The 22,308-nt window shown below is 36.7% G+C and overlaps 1 protein-coding gene across 1 annotated transcript in view; it reads right to left on the bottom strand.

Annotated features, from left to right (window-relative positions):
• The window catches only part of EIPR1 (EARP complex and GARP complex interacting protein 1), an 89,507-nt gene that overhangs the window by 52,596 nt on the left and 14,603 nt on the right, over positions 1 to 22,308 (bottom strand). The window contains exon 3 of the mRNA XM_037392354.1: positions 20,457 to 20,589. Within this exon, the coding sequence (XP_037248251.1) occupies positions 20,457 to 20,589 (133 nt within the window). The remainder of the gene's footprint in view (positions 1 to 20,456; positions 20,590 to 22,308) is intronic.

Below are 22,308 nucleotides of genomic sequence, written 5' to 3'. Positions count from 1 at the left end.
CCTTATAAATCAATGTAAACATCCTTCTCCTAGTTTAATAAAATGAAGAAATAAACCCCAAAGGATTCAAGTGTGTATCTTTTTGTTAAAAGAATAACCTTGTGGCCTTTTTAGTCAATTCATAAAACAATAAACATATTTATTTATTCAACAACATGTCCTTCACAGGCAAAAGAAGAGGGGGAAACACAACATACCATTCTTTTTCTAGGCTAAGAATTTCATCTTTTGTGCTAAAAGCCTGTGTAGTCTTTTATTTAACATTTTTCTGAAATACATGGGCTGAAATATATGTAGGAATAAAGAGCTGTAGACAGATTAATTTTTCTTTCCATCACTTACAAGCACTTTACAGTTACCAAAAACAGTCTTTGATTTTTGAAAAACATAAACATGGAAACAGGGCAGAAACAACACAGCAGGTCACTCTGTATCCTAATGGAAGTATGTTTTCAAGTGGAGTTGAAAGTAGAAACGATTAATAGGAAAACAGTGACATACAACAATCCAGACATATTCATACACAGGACATCTTCCATACTTAGCTGTTGTCTCATTACTCCAACCTGCAGAAAGCACTGCATAAACAGCAACCCTCTTGTTAGCATGCAGATCACAGGTGGCCATAAATTCACATTTACTGCACACCAATACAACACAGATACAGACTTTGATCTCTAGAGAAAAGGCTTCCATATTTGCATTGTATATACAGATGTCTAAGGAGGCTTTAAAAACCTCACAGGCTGGACAGTAACACCGAGAGAATGACCTAAGAGTGTGAGAAGGCATGAGGTATGACATGGAGAGACAGATAAACCCACCACGTTGTATGGGAACAGGAGACAAAGCCTGCAGAAACCTAGTAGTCAGACAGCTGCAAGTTTGGAGAAGGCATGTATTTGTGCTTTTTTATAGCCTGCTGTTTCTTATGCTGTTCCAGAGGTGATCTGAGACAATGTTCCAGCACATACCTTTTTGGGGGATATGCTCTGCACATACACATCTATTTGACGGAGCTCAAAATTTACTGACTGCATTTCTGGAACTCTGCCATGTGGAGACAGCCCAAATGAAGAACAGCAACCATTGCTACACTGATGAGCTGAACTTTGCTCTTCAGGCAGAATTTGTCTGCAACACTCTAAAAGCTGCTCAGCAGCACAAATAGGTATGCTCTTTCTGACACTTCACATGATCAGATCTCACCCGTCACAACAATGACTTACGGTTTATTTGATATGTCAGATATATCTGTCCAGGTATTTTAACACAGTAGAAAAGAATTAAGAAACTAGCGCTAACTACATGCTCTTTTTTTGTTTGTCTGCAATAATCTTCCTACTATTGTTAGCACCAGCACACCACAACAGTGGGAGCCATACGAGAAGCAAGGTATCAGCTGGCCATACAAAAAGCATTGTGAGATTTAACCCTGTGCTCAGAGCTGCACCATACACCAGTAGAAGTTAATGAACCACATGTACACGTTGGCTTCCATCATCAATAAGGCTAGTCAAGCTGAACCATTATCAACATTGATACTTTAACACACACAACGTATGGCAAAGAGAAAGCAGGTGTCTCATGAAGGAACTCGCTTTTATCACCAGCAAGGCCACGGCAGCTGTCAGGTATGTTGGGCTAGGTGACAGCAATGCACTAAGGTTCCCACTTGATGTTTCACAAGGTATTAAACCACTATATACTCCTTAACAAGTTAATGGGAACTGCAAAGCACTTGCCCCCCATCGAATCGAGCACCTTACTAGACAACTGCATATTCAATGGTCTGTCCAAACAACCAACATCTAGCATGCCTACTCTACTCCATAGGCATTCCAAAGACAAATAAAACAACTTCATAGTTCATGGAAACATACTTCAAACAGGACTAATGTCACTATATCCTACATGAGCAGTTTATGTGGCTGCCTCAAGCTTGCTACACCAAGTTCTAACCACTAGCTTGATTTGAAAAGGTAGGTTCACTACCCCTTATATCAGCCTTTAGGAGTTTCCACTTTGTACTTTCCCTCAACAGAAGCCCAGATGTGTGGTCATTATTGACACAAAACAACCCCACTTTATTCCAGCAGTAACTTGTGATTCAGAACTTAGATCTCAGAGTCATAAGTTGCTTATATCTTCACATTATTTGTCCAATTTGGGTAGCTAACTTCCAGATGTGCTCATACATCAAGCACCTGTAATCATGGAAGAAAATAATTATAAACAATTAGTGGCTAGATGCAATATCATTTGATTTTCTGTTCGTGAAGTTACAAGTGCTACAATAAGAAAGCTAGTTTTACTAATATAAGAAGTGTTACTCGTGTTTGGGTTTTTTTTAGTTGAACTCCACTCACCTGATATCAAGGTATCAACAGCAAACAAATCCAGAAAGTCCAGAGAAAAAAAAAAGAATAATTAGTACCCTACAGTAATCAGCAGTGTTCTCAACCTGAGGCATTCAAACAATACATGTTGTTGTTTCTTGGCTGCTAATTACTGTAGAGTTCTCATTTATTTACAGCTCAGAAGTACTCACAGGAGAAAACCCCACCATTGGTTTTTGTATGGAACTCAAGTGGAGAAAGACATAGAGCTCTTCCCTAAAAAAGCTTCTCATTTAAGAAGAAAAAACATGAAAATAGAACCAAATAAAAACAAGCCCAAAAAAGCCACGGTGGGTTTTTTTATAAGCCCTGTGCCAACCTACAGTCAAATCTTCAGCTCAGAGATACGATACAATTTCTTTGCTAGTACTGACCAAATAGGCTTTATTTTTATTCCAAATGCAGAATCTTACTGGGGTGTACAATCTCACCACGATCAGAGAGGCATGGTTCTTTAGGAGGGACAGATCAAGAAAGCAAGAAGGGAGAATCATCTTTTATGAACAACAGCAACTCAAGTGCATGGAGCTCTGTGGAGGGATGAGGGCCTGCTGCAAGCTTTTGGTTTAGGATTGAAGGTAGACAATGTGGAACATCACAGTTGTCTGCTGCAGGAAGGATGAAGGCAAACAGTAACACAGCCTTCAGACAATAAGAAGGAGCTTCATATTCACAGGTCCTGGTCCTCATGGGGGACTTCAACCACCTCAGTGTCGGCTGGAAAGGAAATGCAGGAGGACACAGGAAGTTTCTGCTTCTACTTCTACAGGAAGTACATTGATGATCACTAACACCAGAAATCAACGAGGCAATGGGGAGGCATTCTGCTGGACCTCACAGCTGCAAATATCAAAAGCTGGTCAGAGATGTGAAGGCTGGGGAAAGCCTGGGCTACAAAGAACGTAAGAGGAAGGAGTTCATCTTGTTCCCTGACATGAAGGAACAAGGCAGACAGCAAAATCCCCTATCACCCTGGGCTTCAAGAGATCAGACTTTGGCCTGGTCTTCAAAGAAACCCACAGAAGTCAGTCCTGGAGAGAAAAGGGATACATGACAGCAAGTTGATTTTCAAGGTTTACCTCCTCCAAGCTCAAGAATGGTCCACCCAGATGAGCAAGAAGTGAAACAAGTGGCAGGAGGCTTGCCTAGGTGAACAAGGAGTTCCTGACTAAATTCAAACACAGAAAGAAAGCATACAAGATGTGGAAGAAGGGACAGGTGACTTAGGAGGAATATAGAAACAATATCTCACCGCACAAGAACGTGGTGAGGAAGCCAGAGCTCACCTGGAGTTGAATACAGAATGAGGGCTATACAGATATAGCATCAGCAAAGGGATGACTTGAGAAAATGTGGGCTCACTGCTGAACAAGAAAGAGGACCTGATGACAGAGAGAAGTCCAGAGTACTAAATATTTTCTTTACCCTGATTTTATTACCCTTAGGACTCAGGGATCCCAAGACCAGTGGGAAAGTCTGGAGTAATAAAGACTTACCCTCCATAGAGAAGCATAGAGTTAGGGAATATTTAAACAAATAAGACCTGAGTAGATGCACCCATTAGAGCTGAAGAAGCTGGCCAATGTCACTACGAGACCAGTTGCAATTACCTTTGAAAGGTCATGATGATGGGGAGAGGTTCTTGAGGACTTCAAAACAATAAGTATCATTCCCCCCTTTAAGATAGGTAAGGCGGATCTACACACTAATCATCCTCCCCTCAGTCCCTACGAAGGTGACGGATTAAGTGAACCTGGAAAACATTTCCAAACATAAGGCAACTGGGAGCACTCACAGTACACACGTACAAGATTTACGAAGACGACATCATACCTGATGAATATGATTGCATTCTGCAATGAAAATTAAGCTGAAAATGCAGGCTCACTAAACACGGGGACAGTAGTTGATGTTGTTTATCTTTACTTTAACAAGCCTTTGATGCACCCTCTCATAACATCCTCACAGTCAAGCTGAAGAAGTGCAGGTGGACAATGCAGTGGGTTGAAAATTGGCTGAACTGCCATTCTCAAAGGGTTGCGAACAATGGCATGAAATCCACCTGGAGGCCAGTCACTACTGGTGTATCCTAGGGACTGACAATGAGGCCAATACTGTTTGGCATCTTCATTAATGACCTCAGGGAACCTCAGACAGACCACAGTAGGCTGGAAAAATGGACCAACAGGAACCTCATGAAAACCTTGTGAAACACAAGGCCCTGCACCTGGGGAGGAATAACCCCATGCTCCAGTACACACTCAGGGCTGACCAGCTGGAAAACAGCTCTGCAGAGAAGGCCCTGAGGGTCTGGGTGGCAACAATTTCAGCATAAGCCAGCCATGCATTTATGGCAAAGAAAGCAAACAGCCTCCTGGGCTGCATCGGACAGATCATTCCCAGCAGGTCAAGGGATGTGATCCTTCCCATCTGCTCAGTCCTGGGCAGACCCCTTATGGAGTACTGCATCCAATTCTTGGCTCCCCAGTACAAAAGAAACATGGAGATTCTGGAGCAAGTGCAGGTAAGGGCTACAGAGATGATGATGGGACTGGAGACTCAAAAAGAGAAGCACAGGGTGAGTCTTATCGATGCAAATAAATTAGGATGTTAGGAACTAAAGAAAACTGAGACAAACTCTCTCAGTGACAGGGTAAGAGGCAATAGGCACAAACTGAAATAAAAAAAGATCCACTAAAGCATAAGGAAAAAAATCAGAAAAAAACCATATAAGGCCCTGAAAAACCTGGTCTGATATCATTGCTGATTCTGCTTCAGGTAGGAGGTTCAATATCCTTTAAAACCCTCTGACATTCCTTACACTCTGAATTCTCAGGATTCTTAAGCACTGGAGAAGTGCTGTTAGTCTACCAGATGGCACATACACTCACAACGGACATCATAAAACTATGCTGAGCTGCAAAATAGTCTTCACAATGCCAGAAAAGGCACATAAATATTAACCACAAATTCTCATACTCCCTGTAGTGATCTGTCACTCCAGCAGCTACAGTAGCAGAAATGTCTGCAATGGTTCTTCAGTTTTGTCATATGTCTAATGGCCAGAAACAATGATGTTTGTTTGATGGCACATGAAGTCAATGTAATCGCAGTTTCCTTTTTTAAAAAGAAAACCTCACACAAAAGAACTAATGTTGCAAACTTTCACCTAAATATTAGGAAAAAACCCTCAAATTACACATCTTCAAAACATTTTAACACATTTTCACATAAACACTGTAGAGAATAGAATAAACTACAGATTTAATGTTATCAGATGACTATATCAAACTCTACAGATTTGCTACTTGAAGTTATCAATTCACTAAATATTTAAGATATGACTAGGACTTGAAATGTGGTGTTGATAAGTCAGCAAGGGAGAGAAAAAAAAAAAAAAAAAAAAGAAAGAAAAAGTCCTTAGCATTCTCTTAAGAGTCTATCAAGCAAGTGATGCTCCTTCAGCCTCTCCAGCATTGCAAGAAAGATGGGATATGGGGAAGCTAAAACAGGCTATCTTTCCATGGTAGAAAGATGGCCATATAAAATGAAATGCAAAAAAGGTGAAATCACAAGATGTTTTAACATTTACTTGAAGGAACTTGCACAGCATACTTGGTTACACTTGCATGATTCAGGAACAATTCTGAAGTTTAATACAAACCAGAGAAAAGCAAGTTTCTAAGTTTCACTGATTTAACAAGCTAGTTGGACAAGGATCTCTAAACACATAGTATAGGGCCTTGTGCGTATCTGCAAAGCGTTATTTACTGCAGCAATAACATTGACTAGAGATGGAGAAAGAACATATTTTCTTTCAGTTTATTATACTAGTTCAGTTCAAATATTTGAAAATTTTGAGTTAAAAAGCTATTTGAAATTAAAGAAGGAAAACAGTTTTTCTTGCTCTAAGATAAAAAAAAGGGGGGTGTAGAATGAAACCTTCTAATGCTGAAGGATAAAGCAGCACATTTCAATAGCTTCTCTCCCAGTGAGAGTTTTAATTCAGAAGCATTTTATCCACTTTCTGTATTTTAGAAGCACTCTTTTCAATATCATGACCATCCTGTAATACTTCAATTTCAGTCATTTTCTCTCCTCCCTTTTCTTTCTGATACTAGTTCTATTTTGCTTCACAGCACAAACATCACAATTATCCTGGTAACAGCTGTCAAATAAAGATGAAATCGTAAATCAAGGGATAACAAGCATCTGTGCTTCAAGTTATAAGAACTGGGGGCTCGGATATAACTACTTTTCCCTACGTACTTGCTCTTACACACTGGCTGAGACAATACCGAGCTTGACTCCTGCAGCAGTCTTACATGTGAATATTATAGCACAGATTAAGATAATAGAGCTACATTACCTGTATACTGAGTTCAGTCCAAATCACATCTATGCAAAGAGGCCAGCAAACTTGAACAGCTATTAACATGGAACATTTTCTCAAGCCATTCAACACTTCTGTAGTAGTCTTCCATCATATGGATCAGATAGTCAATCATTTCCCTTAAAATCTTACTGAAGAGTACTTGTAAAGAACCACTTATATAACAGCTAGAATCCCTACAAAAACAACAGGTACAAGCTACAAAGAACATTAAAAGAACACCAAGCACATTTACTTTTTCCCCTCAAACTATGCGAATAAACTTTCTTCTGTACATCCTGCCACTACTGCTGAGAATAGGAATATAGAGATGTGTTCAACTTCCCCCCATTTTAATGACTGTAGCATATCACATGGCAGTACCAATGGTATCCCTAGATCAACAGATTTCACTACAGTAAAGTGAAACCGGTAAAGTCCGTGTCACCTGCCATCTTCAATACTAAGCAGTTGAAAGCACCACCAGCAGCCTTATCTCTAATACCCTTACTGATGAATTTTCTCTGCAGGAAGTTTAATACATAAGTTTACTGTTTGGCAAGTGCTATGCACCAGACAGCCATAACTCATAGCAGATTTAGTGTTTTCAATTAATGGATTTTAAATGCAAACTATTTTCCTTTTCATCAAAATTAAACAGCAGTTTTATGTTTGCATGTGTCTGTGTTCTGGATCCCCAAGCCACTTGAGTCTTCATAACAGCTGCACAGTGGCACCATTCAAGTTTGGAAAAAAGAAAACAAAATGTGTGTTTTGCACACTTGCCTGCCTGCATGTGTGAAGTTGCAGATAACAGCCTTCTCCAGTCCCACTTTCTTTTGCCCTCTGGTGGCTTTGTATGTCCCTACATGTAATGGAAGCACCTAACCTATTTTTGTAGGAGTTTAAAAACACATGTGCACTGGGAAAATAAATCAGTGTCTACATTACAACTCAGAAAAAAGGTCTTTGTGTCAAGACTGACAGTCCTCTGAACCTAATGTGCAGCAGTAGCTACGGAACCCAGCAAAACACTGGGCACCAAGAATAAAATAGAAAGGGTTGTTTCACAGCCCCATAAAAGCTTGATATGTCCATATCTCAAATGGAGAGTGCAATTCCAGTGTTTGCATCTAAAGAAGTGCATAGCAGGCTTAAGCAAGGGCAACACAAATGCAGACAATAAAACAACTGTCTTATAAGATGTTCAACAGGTTAGGGTATTTCATTTGGAAGGAAAACAACTTGAAAAAAACATGGCCTATGTTTACAGAAACAGAAAAGCAGCAGCAAAGTGAAAGAATTGCTACTACAGGCCAAATCTTGCAGTCTTAGAATTAAGTAGCACTCATCAAAACAGTACAAGTTAAGTTTAAAAAGAAAGTGTGGGGAGTCTGGCCCATGAATAGAGGGCTGACAATTGATGTTACAAAAGTTTGTGGCAGAATGTAGTCTCAACTAGTTCAAAAAGGGATTAGAGACCTGTCTACAAACCTGTCTAGGCTGTTCTACATCGAATCTCCTGTGGCTGCTGTAGAAGTCACAATACTGGTACAGATGAACCAATCACTGGTCTGATCAACAGGTTGGTATTAAACCATTTGGAAGGAAAAGGTAAGCGTACGTCTTACATACTTAAGGTAAACTCTCACAGAAACAGCAGTATTAATGTGAAATACCTTGCTACATCTTACCCACCCACACCACACCAAAACCAGTTCACACTAACAAGAGATCATTGTCATTCCTTGTTTTTCCCTGCCTCTACAGGTCTTCCACTAGAACTGACAGTTACGTCCAAGAAAATTTTTAATTCTATACCAGCAAAACTTACCCTGATAATTAATCAAGATAACTAGATTCCCTTGCGTCCTGACCTATTTTAGAGATAAATAGGAATGATACCTCAGCAGCTCTTCCTCTGTCCCCCTCAGCCTCCAAAACAGAAATGGATGGGAAGTTGTATTTGACTTAGTGATAACGAATCATTAAAGAAGTCATATTTCAAAACAAAGGATGACACAGACAAGGAAAGAAACACACGGATTAATTTGCAGCACTAAAGACATTCTTCTCCCAGCAGTTCAAGCAATCTTCTTAGTAAATTCAGGTGAACTGCGAATAATCCCAACATTATGGAGGAGCATGAGATGGAGAATCTACATTGTGGACTGTAAACTCTGAATTTGTATGGAAAAGGGTACCGTACTTAAAATTCCTCCAAGTTTTTGTTAAGTCATTGAAGCCAAGTAGCTGCTCAATAAAACTAAAGTCTGAAAACAGATCAGTTTCACTGGTTAGCAGGACAAGTAGATCTGATTTGAAGGGGGAAAACATTGAAAGTAGATGAGCAAAAAATCATATATGGTCTGCTTCCTTTTATGAAAGGGATAAAAGAAAATGACCACCGTCTTTCTGCTTTCGCAAATGATTTTCAAATTTTTTGCATTTATAAATATATGAGAGACGTTTACCAATAGCTGTTTTCAATTTTAACTGCAATTGATACGCTGCAATCCTATTTCCCTCTTTTGAAAGAAATCTCTAGTTTCATCAGCAACAAATACAAATTCCAACAGATATGGTGGCATACACCAATGCCATCAGTACAATAGATGCTTCTTAACGTAACAAGTCTGCCTAAGAATCTGCGATAGTACACATTTAATTTACATCAGCATGCAAGTATACTGCTCCAAGTACAAATTAATTAGAAATTATCATATTGCTTGCCTACTTCATATTTTCTAAATATTTCAAAATAGCTGAGGCTATTTGCTTCACATCTGTGAAACGGATATAACAAAGAGGCACTGAGTTTGAAGGAACTCTTATTTGCAGAATTTATCAAATCTCCAGGTCTTAGAGCATCCAGGCCTTCTTTGAATGACATTTTCTTGGTTGTAAGCAATTTTATTTTACAAGTCAGAAAATAGAATTTACAATCACCAGTGCTTTTTCATTGTTTAAACTGTTAAAATTGGTAGTAAAAGTTTAACAAATAAAAGTAATACATTTCTAGAGCTCCATAGGAATAGAGTTATGCAAATTCAGAAATAAAAATGTTTCAATGGTATTACATTTTAATCAGTAAATTTTAACAAATACAGTTAGAACATGTATTACAAATGCAAGGTGGGGAAAGCTAAGAATAAAAATTTTAAGTCAAATGCTTGGTAAGGTATGTCTGTACATTGCCATTAGACAGTTACATCAGTTATGTTAGTACAGCAATAAAAGTAGTTTCAGGTAAAGCATACATGTTAGAACATTTACATTTTCATTTTGCCTTCACCTGAAGGTGCATTTCTGGCAGCAGTTCAAAGTAATCAGATATCAGTGGGCACTTAACCATTTTAGGGCTGATTTTCCTGCTAATACTTCTCTTTAAACATTGTTTAAGTATTTCCTTCATTAACTACTACACAAGACACCCAAAAAACAAGGTGACAAGTATTCTTCTTAATGTTTTTAAGATCTGTAATTGTCAGTTTAAATAAATAAATAAAATAATTCTATGAAGAGTACACATTCACATCTTTCTTTTCAGCCTTACGTTTCCACATGTCTTTGTATATGTCTTTCATCTTCTGTTCCCACAGGAATTTTTAAGAAAATCCTAAAAGAAATAACCAACACATGTTCTTCTCCAAGCAGCACAGGATAAAGCATTCTCTGAAAAACTTCCTTCAAAATAACTGTTAGTTTTTAATTGTACTTGATGAGACTGAATTTACACATTTTAAGGATGACTGAAGTACCAGACAGCAGACAACACCAGCATCTTTGCTCAGGACTGCCTATGGTCTCAATGTCATCAAGAACAAAAGATGTCAACTGTTTGGGGTTTTTTTCTTTTTTAAAAACAAACAAAAAACCCACAAAAACCAAACAAAAACAAAACCCAAACCAAACCATCTCTCTCAAAGTTTTGCTGATGATAATTGAATTATGAAAAGTACTGGTGAAAGATTCACATACAAGTCCTAAAAAAATTCTTCAGTATATTCTTTATAATTTATTGACATTATTTAAGAGTTTGAATTACTCCCTTTTAATTTGTCAAGGCATGAACACTTGTTAAACCTCAGATTACTTGGAACCTTTGTATAAGCTCAGAAGTTACCATACTGGCAAAGCGCTCTGGTCCACAATCTAATTCAGAATTTAGTATCTGAAAGTAGCTAGGGGAAAAAAAAAAAAAAAAAGTACCCTTTTCAGAAGCAAAAGGTAGGATAAATTAGACACTTATCATTGTAAGGCATGTTTTGCCTCAGTGAATGTGTGCACCTAATACCCAGTAATTAAACATTCACTTCAAATTGAGAAGTGTGAAGCTTTCTCAGACATACCTGCACAATACCCAGCAATCCTGATCACAATATGGACCACTCCACAGCACTAGAATCTGTACAAATGCTATACAAAAAGGATAGCTATATTCCAAAATATCCTCTTCTCTAGAAGGACCAAATTATCTCTAAAATTATTTATCTTGATTTTGTGGAATAAACTGCACAACAGAACCATCATGCCACTGAGATCAGCAGAACAGTAGTTCTTGACCATATCTTCATGCCTGAATTTTTTTCATATACATCTTTACATGTCTTTTGTCTAATTTCTGAAGTACTTGCATGTTGCCCTGCAATACATTCTCCAAAACAAGTAATCTCTGTCTTTTATAGGCATCTGCAATAGAGAACCATGACAGGTATTTTCTTCTTTAGCAACTCAATTAAAATAGTCAGGTACAGTTCTCCTGCCCTGAGGACAGCTAGAACAGTTACCCTGTAAAAAAATTTGAATTTAAGCTGAAAGAAGGAAGCTGCACTTCAGCTACTCATGTTTTTGGACTACCTCTGGGCATCGTTGCCTGAAATTTCTAGGTGGCCTACATCAAAACTGCTCAGGGAGCATTCTAACAGTTTAACAGTAGATACTACTGCAAGTCAGCCCCCTAGGTCAACGCCATGGCTCTGTTCAAGTTACTGGAATATACATATAACATTAACATATTAGTCTAATATACTGAGACTATTTATTTTTGTCTACAGGTTACAGTTACCAGCAAAAATTATCATTATAGAAACACTGATGCAAAAACCCAAAAGCAGCCAGCTGTTTGATACCAAAACCTGATTATTCAATGTTAAGGTTTCTACAGTCAGCAGGTTTTATCCCTCACAAGCTAACAGGTACAGGTTGTTTTATTCTTAAATCATTTTAACTGTTGATATAGCTCACACACACACTTTCCACACCCTCTCTCACCCTGCTTGACATCATTAAAGTAAATCATTCCAAACATCAGACTTTAATGCTGTTATTTTTGTAGCCCATTATGTCACATTTTAATTTTCAAGTTTTCAATTACATAAAGGTACTCATGTGGCTGTGAAAATATCCTTGCAACCCAATTCACAACTGCATAAATATTTTGTTTAGTTTGCCAGCACAGTTTGAAACAATAAAAAGAAGGCTAAGTCTCCAGACTACTGTTCATCCTACAGCAGCATCAAGAGTTAGACTCAGCAACTTAAGAATCAAATTACTTCGGTGATCATTTCACTAAATGGCACAGAAAGGAAGAACATCGTAAGGTCTCAGGAAAATAGGGGGAGTTGCCACATATAAAGAAATAAAATGCAAAACAAACCACTAACCAGAAAAGAGGCATTTAGTCACAATAATAGATTTTTCTACTGATGGATACTAAATGGTACAGGAAATGCCTACAAAATGCTACAAATTGTACTATCTCCTTCATTTCATCACCTTGCCTTTCAGTAAGCATTTCCCCTACCACATCTATGACAGTTAACAGTACATCTCCTCTGATGACCCCCTCGAGAGAGGGTCATTTACTCCCCCCCCCAAGCATATCCTTCACCTGCATGCAGGAGATAAGCCAAAGTAGCTGCTTACAATCACTTCCTGAAAACACACCTTTACTGTAATGTAGACAGCTACCTAGATCCAATTAGAGGTTCAGCAGGCAAACTATATTTTCCACCAATGCAGAATTTTTAGTCTGGATCATTTCTCCATTTCCTCCTCTATATCTCCCCATCACTTCATGTGAACCCACCAGTCTGCCTTACTCCTTGACTTCTCAAACAATTTTATCATTTCTTCCAAGCATCTATAGAACATCCACCAGAATGGAGTAACTACCCAAGTAGCTAGCCATTACATAGTATCAGAATTTAACAAACCACTAGTTTCTGGATGACATTCTAAATAGATTCATCAGTATCTCAGAGCAATGCATAAATCTGAGGTTTTATTCTGGCTTGTAGAATATAATGAAAGCTATATTCAGGTTCTGCAAAGAACAAAGTAGAAACTATTGAATTAAGATTTTCTTTTATATTTATAGAAAATTATTCCAGAATTATAATTTTCCCTGAACACATCATCATGAGTATTCATCCTCTTTACTGAATATTCTGCTGTACAGAGACCAGATCCCAGTTACTCACAGGACGAAGCCACCCATTACTAGCAAACTGGCACAGCTGCAAAACTCTTCAAATCACCCACAGAAAAATTCCTCTGCATTCCCTTTTCCTTTAATGACATTGCTGAAATTTACTTTCTAAGACCTTAGGAAATAGTCCACCTCCAATTAAACAGTATCCTAAGACGGCAGGTGAGAGAAGGGAAGGGATTTATAAAACAGGACAGGAGATTAAAATAAAGTTCTATAGGAAACAAAGCACATGCAAGACACACGCAGCCAAAAAAAAAAAAAAAAATATATTACCTGTACCTACCACTGCACATCCACCTAACTAGTGAATTTTTCAGACGCCTGGTGAATGTGTATTATAAACTGGACCGACGAAAAGGGCATCATTCAGAAATAGACATACTTCCAAGTATTCCCCAACATCATCTTAACCCACAGATCCCACTTTTTTTTCAGGCAACATAGAGCTGAGGCTCCCATCAACTACTTTACATAAAAAAAATCTATTAGAGACACTCTGTTCTGTTGTCTGTTGGTATTTCTCCCTGCCTCAGAAGTCTATTAAAAGTCCGTTCAAATGCTTTTCCCATTTCCCATCCTGTAGCCTGAAGCCTGAGCAATATGGATCATATTCCAATGGGGTCTAGCACACTATCAGGTATTCACTGTTTCAGTTCAAGTGGCTCTGCTCTAGCATGATCTACAGGGTTTTGGCATTTCACCTCATTACAATAAAAAGTTACCCTTGTGTAGGCTAGGATGCTCTTTGGACTAGCAAAGCAAGGCTTCTTTCAAATTTGTAGTAGTAAGAGACATGTGAAATGATGTTCCTCTTCGTGGGCGAGTAAAGCTCTTGGATGGCTACCAACTTCTTGCACATCTGAAGACTAATTTATCTTCATTTTTAAACTTATTATATTTTGTGTACCATTATTCTCATTGTTTTATATCATTATTTGAAGGATATACTCTTGACCATCACCCCACCCCATAATTATTCTTTTCTGATATTTAAAAGTGCATTTTCTACTAAGATACTATAACCTCCATAATTCCTTTGTCACTTTTCTTATTCACTTTTTTAAAGTATCACTCCTGTTACATTTTAATTAAAAGACAGTAAGAACTGAATAGTCAGCTGTCTACAGCTAGTTAGAAGGGGCGGGGGGGGGGGTAGGGGGGAAGAAAAAAAAAAAAGGTGTGAAGTTCCTAGAACTGTTCTGACAGGGATTTTCCACGAAATACAGCATCCTCCATTTTAATTCTGCGTCACTGCGAAGCAAATTATTTGATTTCTGCTTTGCTGAACATTATTAATAAATACCAGAGGCAAGAAAGCATGTGTAACATTTCAGAGATTAAGCATTAACCAATTAAAATGCAACTGTAGCACTCCAGCTTATTGACATTTTAACACCATCCAAAAACCCCTGCACACTGTACCCTTCTCTCAACAATCTATCCTTTAAGCTTTCTTTAAAATATGATCTGTATCATACTGAACTTTAATAAATCTAACTTCTAAAGCTAGAAGACTAAACTAATTTTTTCCCCTTAATTTTTACCTACTTTAAAGCTGTCAGTAGCAATCTTACCCTTTTCAAGAAAAAACCTACCCCTTATTTTTATTCAGTTGACTTGCCACAGTAGAGGGGGAAAATACCGCATCAACGTGTCACAAGACTGACTAACAGTGCCTAAGTTCATCTAGATATCTTAAGTATTAATTTTACAAAGCCTTCTTCCCCCTTCCCCCATTCAGATTTTAATCCTTTCTTTTCCCTCTTATACCTAGCTTCTTTCACATATTTATGCACCCTTCTTCCCTCAGTTCAGGAATCTGGGATAAAATAGAACATTCGTAATTCTTACAGCGTTCACAATACCAAAGAGCTACCAAACACATATACAAAAAGAAGTTACTTCTTAGTGTAATGACTACCTGAAATAGGTAGTTCACATATCAGGGATTTTTATTTATTTATTTTAAACCATGGATCTGAAGGATCCAATTAGGATCCAATTATTTTTCTAAAATACTGGAAAGCCACTAGGTTCATAGGTTGCTGTGCTGGTATTTCCCCCCCTACCACCATGAAGTTTAAAAAACCTAGGAAATAATTTTTATTTATTAAAATAGACATGCAAAATTAATCTTGCAGAATGTTACTTGTTACTAAATCTGTTTCAATGTTTTATCAAAAAATAGTTAATGCTTTATTGTGCTTTGGCTACATCCACGCTACCATTTGAATGCAAGACAAAATTTCTAATGGCAAAGGCAGCAAATGACAAAAAAAAACCAGAAAAACAACATCAGCTCCAATTTCTTACTCGATCTACCAACTACACATCTTATCTGTTAGTAATGTAACTTAGACAGGAATGGTCTTAAGTTTCTAGCATACAATATCACTGAGTACATTAGAAATGTGTAGTATAGGCAAATATACTGTGCCTTCAGCATCATATATTTCTAATCTTTGCTGAAAGTTAGGCAAGATTACACATAAATGATAAGCCTATCACTTGATACTAAAATCATCTTCCTATAATATTAGTAGTAATGGTATAAAATTCTGTAAGTGACATACCCATCATTGGTGGGAGGGGGGACCACTATAATCAAGACAGGAACTGAATAGAGTAAGTTTTCCCTTTGCAATTACACAATTTCTCTAAATCAGTATTTTTAATGTGTGTGCATGGGGAGGGTTGGAGAGAGAACTGCACTGTTTTGTCTTTATATTAAGACAAAATGGCCTAGAAAATGGAATTTCTGGTTAATACCTAAAGATCTATTTGTTCCAATACTACTGGAACCAGTATTATTCTAGTTTATATCACCATCCAGAATGAAAAGATACAAGGCTTTATTTATGACGCAATGCCAAAATTAGTAATCAAAGTAGTAAATACTGATGCTAACAAGAAAAAGGGGCTCCTGGTTTTTGAGAGAAAGGAAGATATTTTTTTTTTTGGTTTTAAAACTTACTTATATAACCACACCCTAAAGAATACAGAGACATATTTAAATCAACTTAAAGTGTTTAGAAAACATAGCTCCCAAACTGCATATTCAGCAAGAATTTAAATTTCTCTGTGACTTCTTGAGAACAAGGAAGTTACCTAAGCCACTTTTTAGAGAAGTTACTTTTCTTGAAAGCATAATCATTTTAAAAGGTTACAGAATCAATATACCAGTAAATAGGAAATATTTTGACAGGCTTTATGTAAAAGGGCAGTGACTCTTATTTGACCTGTCTGCCAAAATTAAGCATGAAAAGTCTGCCTCCAACTGCTGAAATACTCTGTACATGGCACTCGTTAGACCTTGCCTGGAGTGGCTCAAAAATGAAAATTCATCTCAAAATGACGACTGAATTGTAGTAAGCTTAGCCATTTCGGGGGCAAAAAAAGCCCTGAATTTATCAAAAGTCAAACTTCATAAAAAATATCTAGTGGACAACAAGAACACTAATTTTTACTGACATGGAAGCCTAGCTATTATGGCTCATGAGCACGTAACTTTGCTCTTCAGTAGGTGCATCAATAATAATCTGTATTTGAAGTTGTACCTCCTTATGCCTCTTTCACTTACATGGCAAGGACAAGTAAAAAAAAAATTTTAAAAAAAAAAATCACATATCCATGAAGCAGGAAGAAAAAAAGATATTTGTAAATCTTCCAGAGAGTGATGGGGCAGATTACATTAGCATCACTCCTTACAAAGGAGTATTCCTACCTGTACAATTCAAGGGGAAAAAAGCCCATAACTAGAACTTTGGAAGCGGATGCTAGTACACTAGGGGGAAAAGACACCATACACCTACACATATCCACAGACACGAAAAAAGCTTCAGATCTGTAAAATCCCACACCATCATGCTTAGAAGCAGCTAAAATGCCTTCTTTGAAGAAAAAAACCCCACAAAACCAAAAAAACAAACAAATACAGAAATTTCCCCATCCAAGAAGATCATTCAACTTCTGATTAAGAGCCTTGTTACATCAATTCAAGGCCTCTCTCAACAGTAACAGATCTGAACATTACTCCATCAGCACCCTTCCGAAACACCCACAGAGAGCTTACAACTTTCCATTTGAATCTTGATCCCATAAATATCCTGGTGTTACCAGCTGAATACAAGTATCCATATCCATTTCCCTCATTCAATTCTTAGCACTCAGCAAAATTAACAAAAAGCTTTGCATATTACATTATTTTGCTAATTTTTATCCCTACAAGAGGGGTGAAGCAAACATCAGATTTCAAAACATACAGAAAGACCACTAGCACTATTTTTTGATTTTGAGGCAGTAGTGTTAACTGTCAAGTATTAAATAAAAAAAAGTTTTAACGTCTTGTATCACAGGGGATAACAATAACTGGTTACTACAGAAAAGATTTTTCCCTGCATTTTAAATATGGTATGATTGAAAAAAAGGTACCTAAAATCTGGGAAAAGTAGGTTTAAAAAGAAATCTTTTATCTTGCGTAAGTCAGTTTTACAAAAAGAATTCATCTGCAGTCTGAGGAACAGCAAGTCCAGATGACTGAAACACTACAACAAACAAATTAATCAAGAATCAATGGTTTTCTGTATCACTAGCTGCAAAATATCTTTAAGTTAATCAAGACTCTAAATCTCTCTTCAAAGTAGGCACACAGTATTATTCTTTCAGTTTAAGCATTATTATCTTCCCCAAACTTCCTATACGAAAGGCATACTTCTCCTTTTAGACAAAAAACAAAGATCAGGAGAGCTGTGAAAAATGTGCTATTCTGTTCGCACCTATTACATCTGTTCTTTGTGAAGTAATGTCAGACCTTATTCATACCTTGGTTATGCTGATTATCTGTAAATGTGAGAAAGTAAAAGAAAACTCAGTATCTCTCCCAGTATGTGAGGAAATTTCCAAGTGTTTTAATGAGTGCTTCACCCTATTCCACTAGCTTACTTCAACAAGCTATGAAATGCAAAATGTACATGATTCCACTTTCCTTCAGCGCCACATTCCACCGCTTATTTAAGCAAGTTCAAAAAATAGCTATTAATAATGGACACACATCATATTTGTTCAATCTCCCAGTCAACACCTGCCAGAAGTACTGGGTTCAGACACAAGAAATGGTCACAGTACCTAAAACTGTTCCTGACAACATCATCTCATTTGACTGGTACTTCAATGAGCAAAACAGTTAAAGAGTCTCTCTAAAGCAACAAAACAAATGCAATACATAAAAGTGTTTTTAAAGGTTTCAGTTGCATTACTGCTTGAATTAAGTGGTCTGCTAAATTCAGCATGCGTTATTATTAGAACCCCACGCTATGTGCTTGCTGTTCTATATGTTGCTATTTAGAGTCATCAATAATCATTTAAGAATCAGATGTTCTTTTCTGCAAAAAGTTCATGGCTTATGATCCTAAACGAAGATGCATGTAGCACAAACAGTAAAGCTTAATGTTCGAAAACTAAACTAAATCTAGAACACAAAGAAGGTAGAATAGAGAACGTGCATATAAATTAACAGGTTCAATAATGGAAATCTGAGATCTCACAGAAATTTAGCATTTGCTAGAATTGAGCTTCTATCCAGTCTCAGTAAGCACTCTCCCAAAGCCAATTTTCAATTAATATGCATATTTCTATAAAAAATTACGATAACATATTACAAAGAACAAATAATTTTTTACTCTTTTCTCAAGAAGGCCTATATTTTTATTCTCACCATGCTTTCTAGAACAATCCTTGAGCTCAAAAATAGATACAAATGGAATAAATTAAGACTGGTTAATATTAAATGGTACCTTACATACATGAAGTACTGGACTTGATAAGCTATCTCATATCATCTTGCTGTTCAGTTATGCAGGGAAAGAGAGGCATAAATTCCCTAAAATGCTTTACACTATTCCATGCGGCACCATATTCTTCAAGAAAGAAAAAAAAAAAGGCAATCAACTCAGAAAGGCTAAAGAGAGAAACTTAGAAACTTGTTTTTTGTTTTCTTTAAAGGAGACTTCAAACAACTTTCTCTCATTCTCCTCTGAAACTAGCCAGAAAATTACAAAGATGGCTATAGAATTTCAGGCCTGATTACTGCTTTCTCATGTTCTCCATGCATCACTGGCAAGTGAGGAAGTTATGGCCATTACGTCAACCAGACAGTAAGAAGTAATCCAAAAAGTAGTCCAGTACCATTTCAGTGCTCTCTTAGTCAAAATGCCCACAATGATTTGCAGTTTAGAAAACAAAAAGAACTCTTTATTACTCTACTTATCTTCTATAATTGCCTTTAAAAGATTCACATAAGATTTGTGGAAGAAATTCAAATGTTAGCACATTTATTTTAATCCAAAAGAACTAGGAGAACCAAGAAATCCTGGAACCTTCTCTCCAATATAGCCACAAGGTTCAACAGTGGGAATTCACACCTCTACAGCCATCCACAAATGCACAAAGCCCGAAACTCACTATTTTTATATTCTTAGATTGTATTTCCATGAAAGAATGGACTATTTACTAGAAGAAATAATATTTGTTCCAATTGACAGCACAGATTTCTTGCTTGTCAGAGAGAAAACTTTCTCCCTTCCCCAAGTGATATAAGTGGATTTTTCAAGCATCATGACAGAAAATCTTCACACCTGCATCAACCAGGAAATGCAGAGAGATCCTTAATCTCAACAGCTGTGCACTAAGTGTTAGGTTACACAATGAGCATTCCTACTATTTCTGATGAGATATTTAGATAAGAACTTAGTTCTCTGTGACCAAATCTCCATTTAACACATGACAAATAACATTATGCACAAACTTCACCAGCAATAGAACTTGATGCTGCCATGATGCTTTTTTGAAGGATATTTACTTCCACTTTCAAAAGCAAATATGTAAAACAATAAAAAGAATGATGCCTAAAATAACAGGAATATATTTTATTTGCCATGCTTTGCAGTAATCAGGCAAGAAATACTTTTATTTTGCTGCTTTCCTTGACATGAATGCAAAAGTAGACTTCTAACCAAGATGACCTAATGATATAAGACAAATGAGGTATAGGCAAAAGTACAGCAGTTGTTTTTTGAAAAATGCCTGTGTTGATAATTCCAATTTGAAGTGTTTACACATAGCTAGATATTCAATCTTTGCACATTCAAAAATATCAAAACACTTAAGTTTAATGTTGTTAGAAAGGACTTACTTTTATTGTAGCAGGTTGCTAGTACACCTTTATCTGCAGGACTGGTACTAATGTGCCAAATTTCACCCACTTGATGAAGGAGAACGTTTTTGTTTATAATGTTATTTTCATCATCAAAATCTATGATGTGAATCTGCAAATACAATAAAAGAGAACATTAGGGTTTCAAATGTTTTCCTGTGGGTCTTAATTATACGCAATGACTGCACAGAACAACTTAATGAGAATTTTATAACCGATATCACTTTAATTAATTGTTATACTAACAATTTAGTATATCATTGATTTCATACAGGATACACTTTTCCAGAAAAACAGAAGCAATTTCCCTGTTTTGAGCAAATACTGTGTTTATTCTTCTCAATTTTGCAACTTAAAGCTTGAAGATGATTTTTCATTTTAGGGCTAATAGTAAATAAGCCACTCATTGTAATTCAACACTTCTTATAGCAATAAACAGAAATAACAACATTACAATCCTTGTCTAAATGTCTGCACCAATTCTGTATCCAAATCACTGAATTCAAACATCCTATGAAGTAAGAAGGGGAGAGAGGGAAAGGATTCTCATTTGAAACAAATACTGTAAACTCAGTATGAAACTTCAATCACATACCGGTACCAATATATAAACAGGTAATAGTTTTTATACTACATGGAAAAATAAAAACTAAAAGATGAAGAAAAACAACATTTAAATATATAGATAAGATATTTAAAACACAGCGAAGTTTGAGTTTTGTGATTTTGATTTTTGTTGAAGGTTTTTTGTTTGGGTTTTGCTGTTGGGTTGGGTTTTTTTCAAATAGGTCTGTGTTACTCTCATTTTTCCTCTCTGTTTTTAGTTAGGTATTTTCTATAAATGCCTCAAATAGAAGAACTGCAAAAGATTCTAGTCTGGCACAATATACAGAAGTAACTTGACTCACGGGAATAATTTCACTAAGCTTAACAGTGAACAAATAAATTCTTGTAAACTTACAAATTTTCCAGAACTGTATGCTCATTAAAAATTCATTAGCAAAGTTGGGTGAACAATGAAGATGAGAAAAAAAAAAAAAAGACATCCAATGATAATTAAATAAATAATAGTTAAAAATAATTAAGTGTACTGAATTAACTACTGAATCACTGTAAAAATCTTAGCTACACATTATATACAGAAAATGTTCTTAAAATACAGAAGCTGCTAAATAGGTCTCAGTCTAAATTGTTAATATTACATTTTTTTAATTATTTTTTTTTTAAGAGCTAAGTTTACAGGTTACTTTTTTCTTTCTGGTCCAAACACTGCCATCAGCAACTTCTCCTTCAGATATAATGCTGGACACTCATCACCTGTATTGTTCTTCCATCCTGTCATCTGAGGCATATAAACACCCCTGCATTTAATTAGCAAGTTGTCTTACCAGACTTCATTTGTTGCCCTTAACCTAGAAATCTACCCAGAGATCAGGACACTATCCATCTACCCCAACAACTGCAGATCCGTCTTGCTGCCCAACTTAAAAACTGACCCTCCTGCCTTTCAAAAGTCTCCAGAGTAACAAATCTATCTATAGTTTCACTTCAATTTTGCCTTCTGTACATCCCCTCTTTGATCAAGTCCCTGTATCCCAATTCAAGAACTTCTCTCTATGCAGAAAGCCCTTGTTCATCATTAAATATCAGTTTAACCCCATCCCTTGCTCTCTGTTGTTTTAACATGTTTTTAAAATAAAAACTGAAAGACATCATCTATTCAGCCTTCTGTGCTGCTCTTATCAGATACATTTTGGTCTTCTGAATAAACTTACATCTCCATCTGACAATTCAAACAGCTACTTTGCTATTCTTTACCTTTCAGTTCCGT

This window comes from Falco rusticolus, chromosome 6 (genome assembly GCF_015220075.1).
Source record: "Falco rusticolus isolate bFalRus1 chromosome 6, bFalRus1.pri, whole genome shotgun sequence".
NCBI lineage: Eukaryota > Metazoa > Chordata > Aves > Falconiformes > Falconidae > Falco > Falco rusticolus.
This window is presented reverse-complemented; position numbering and strand designations above follow the sequence as displayed.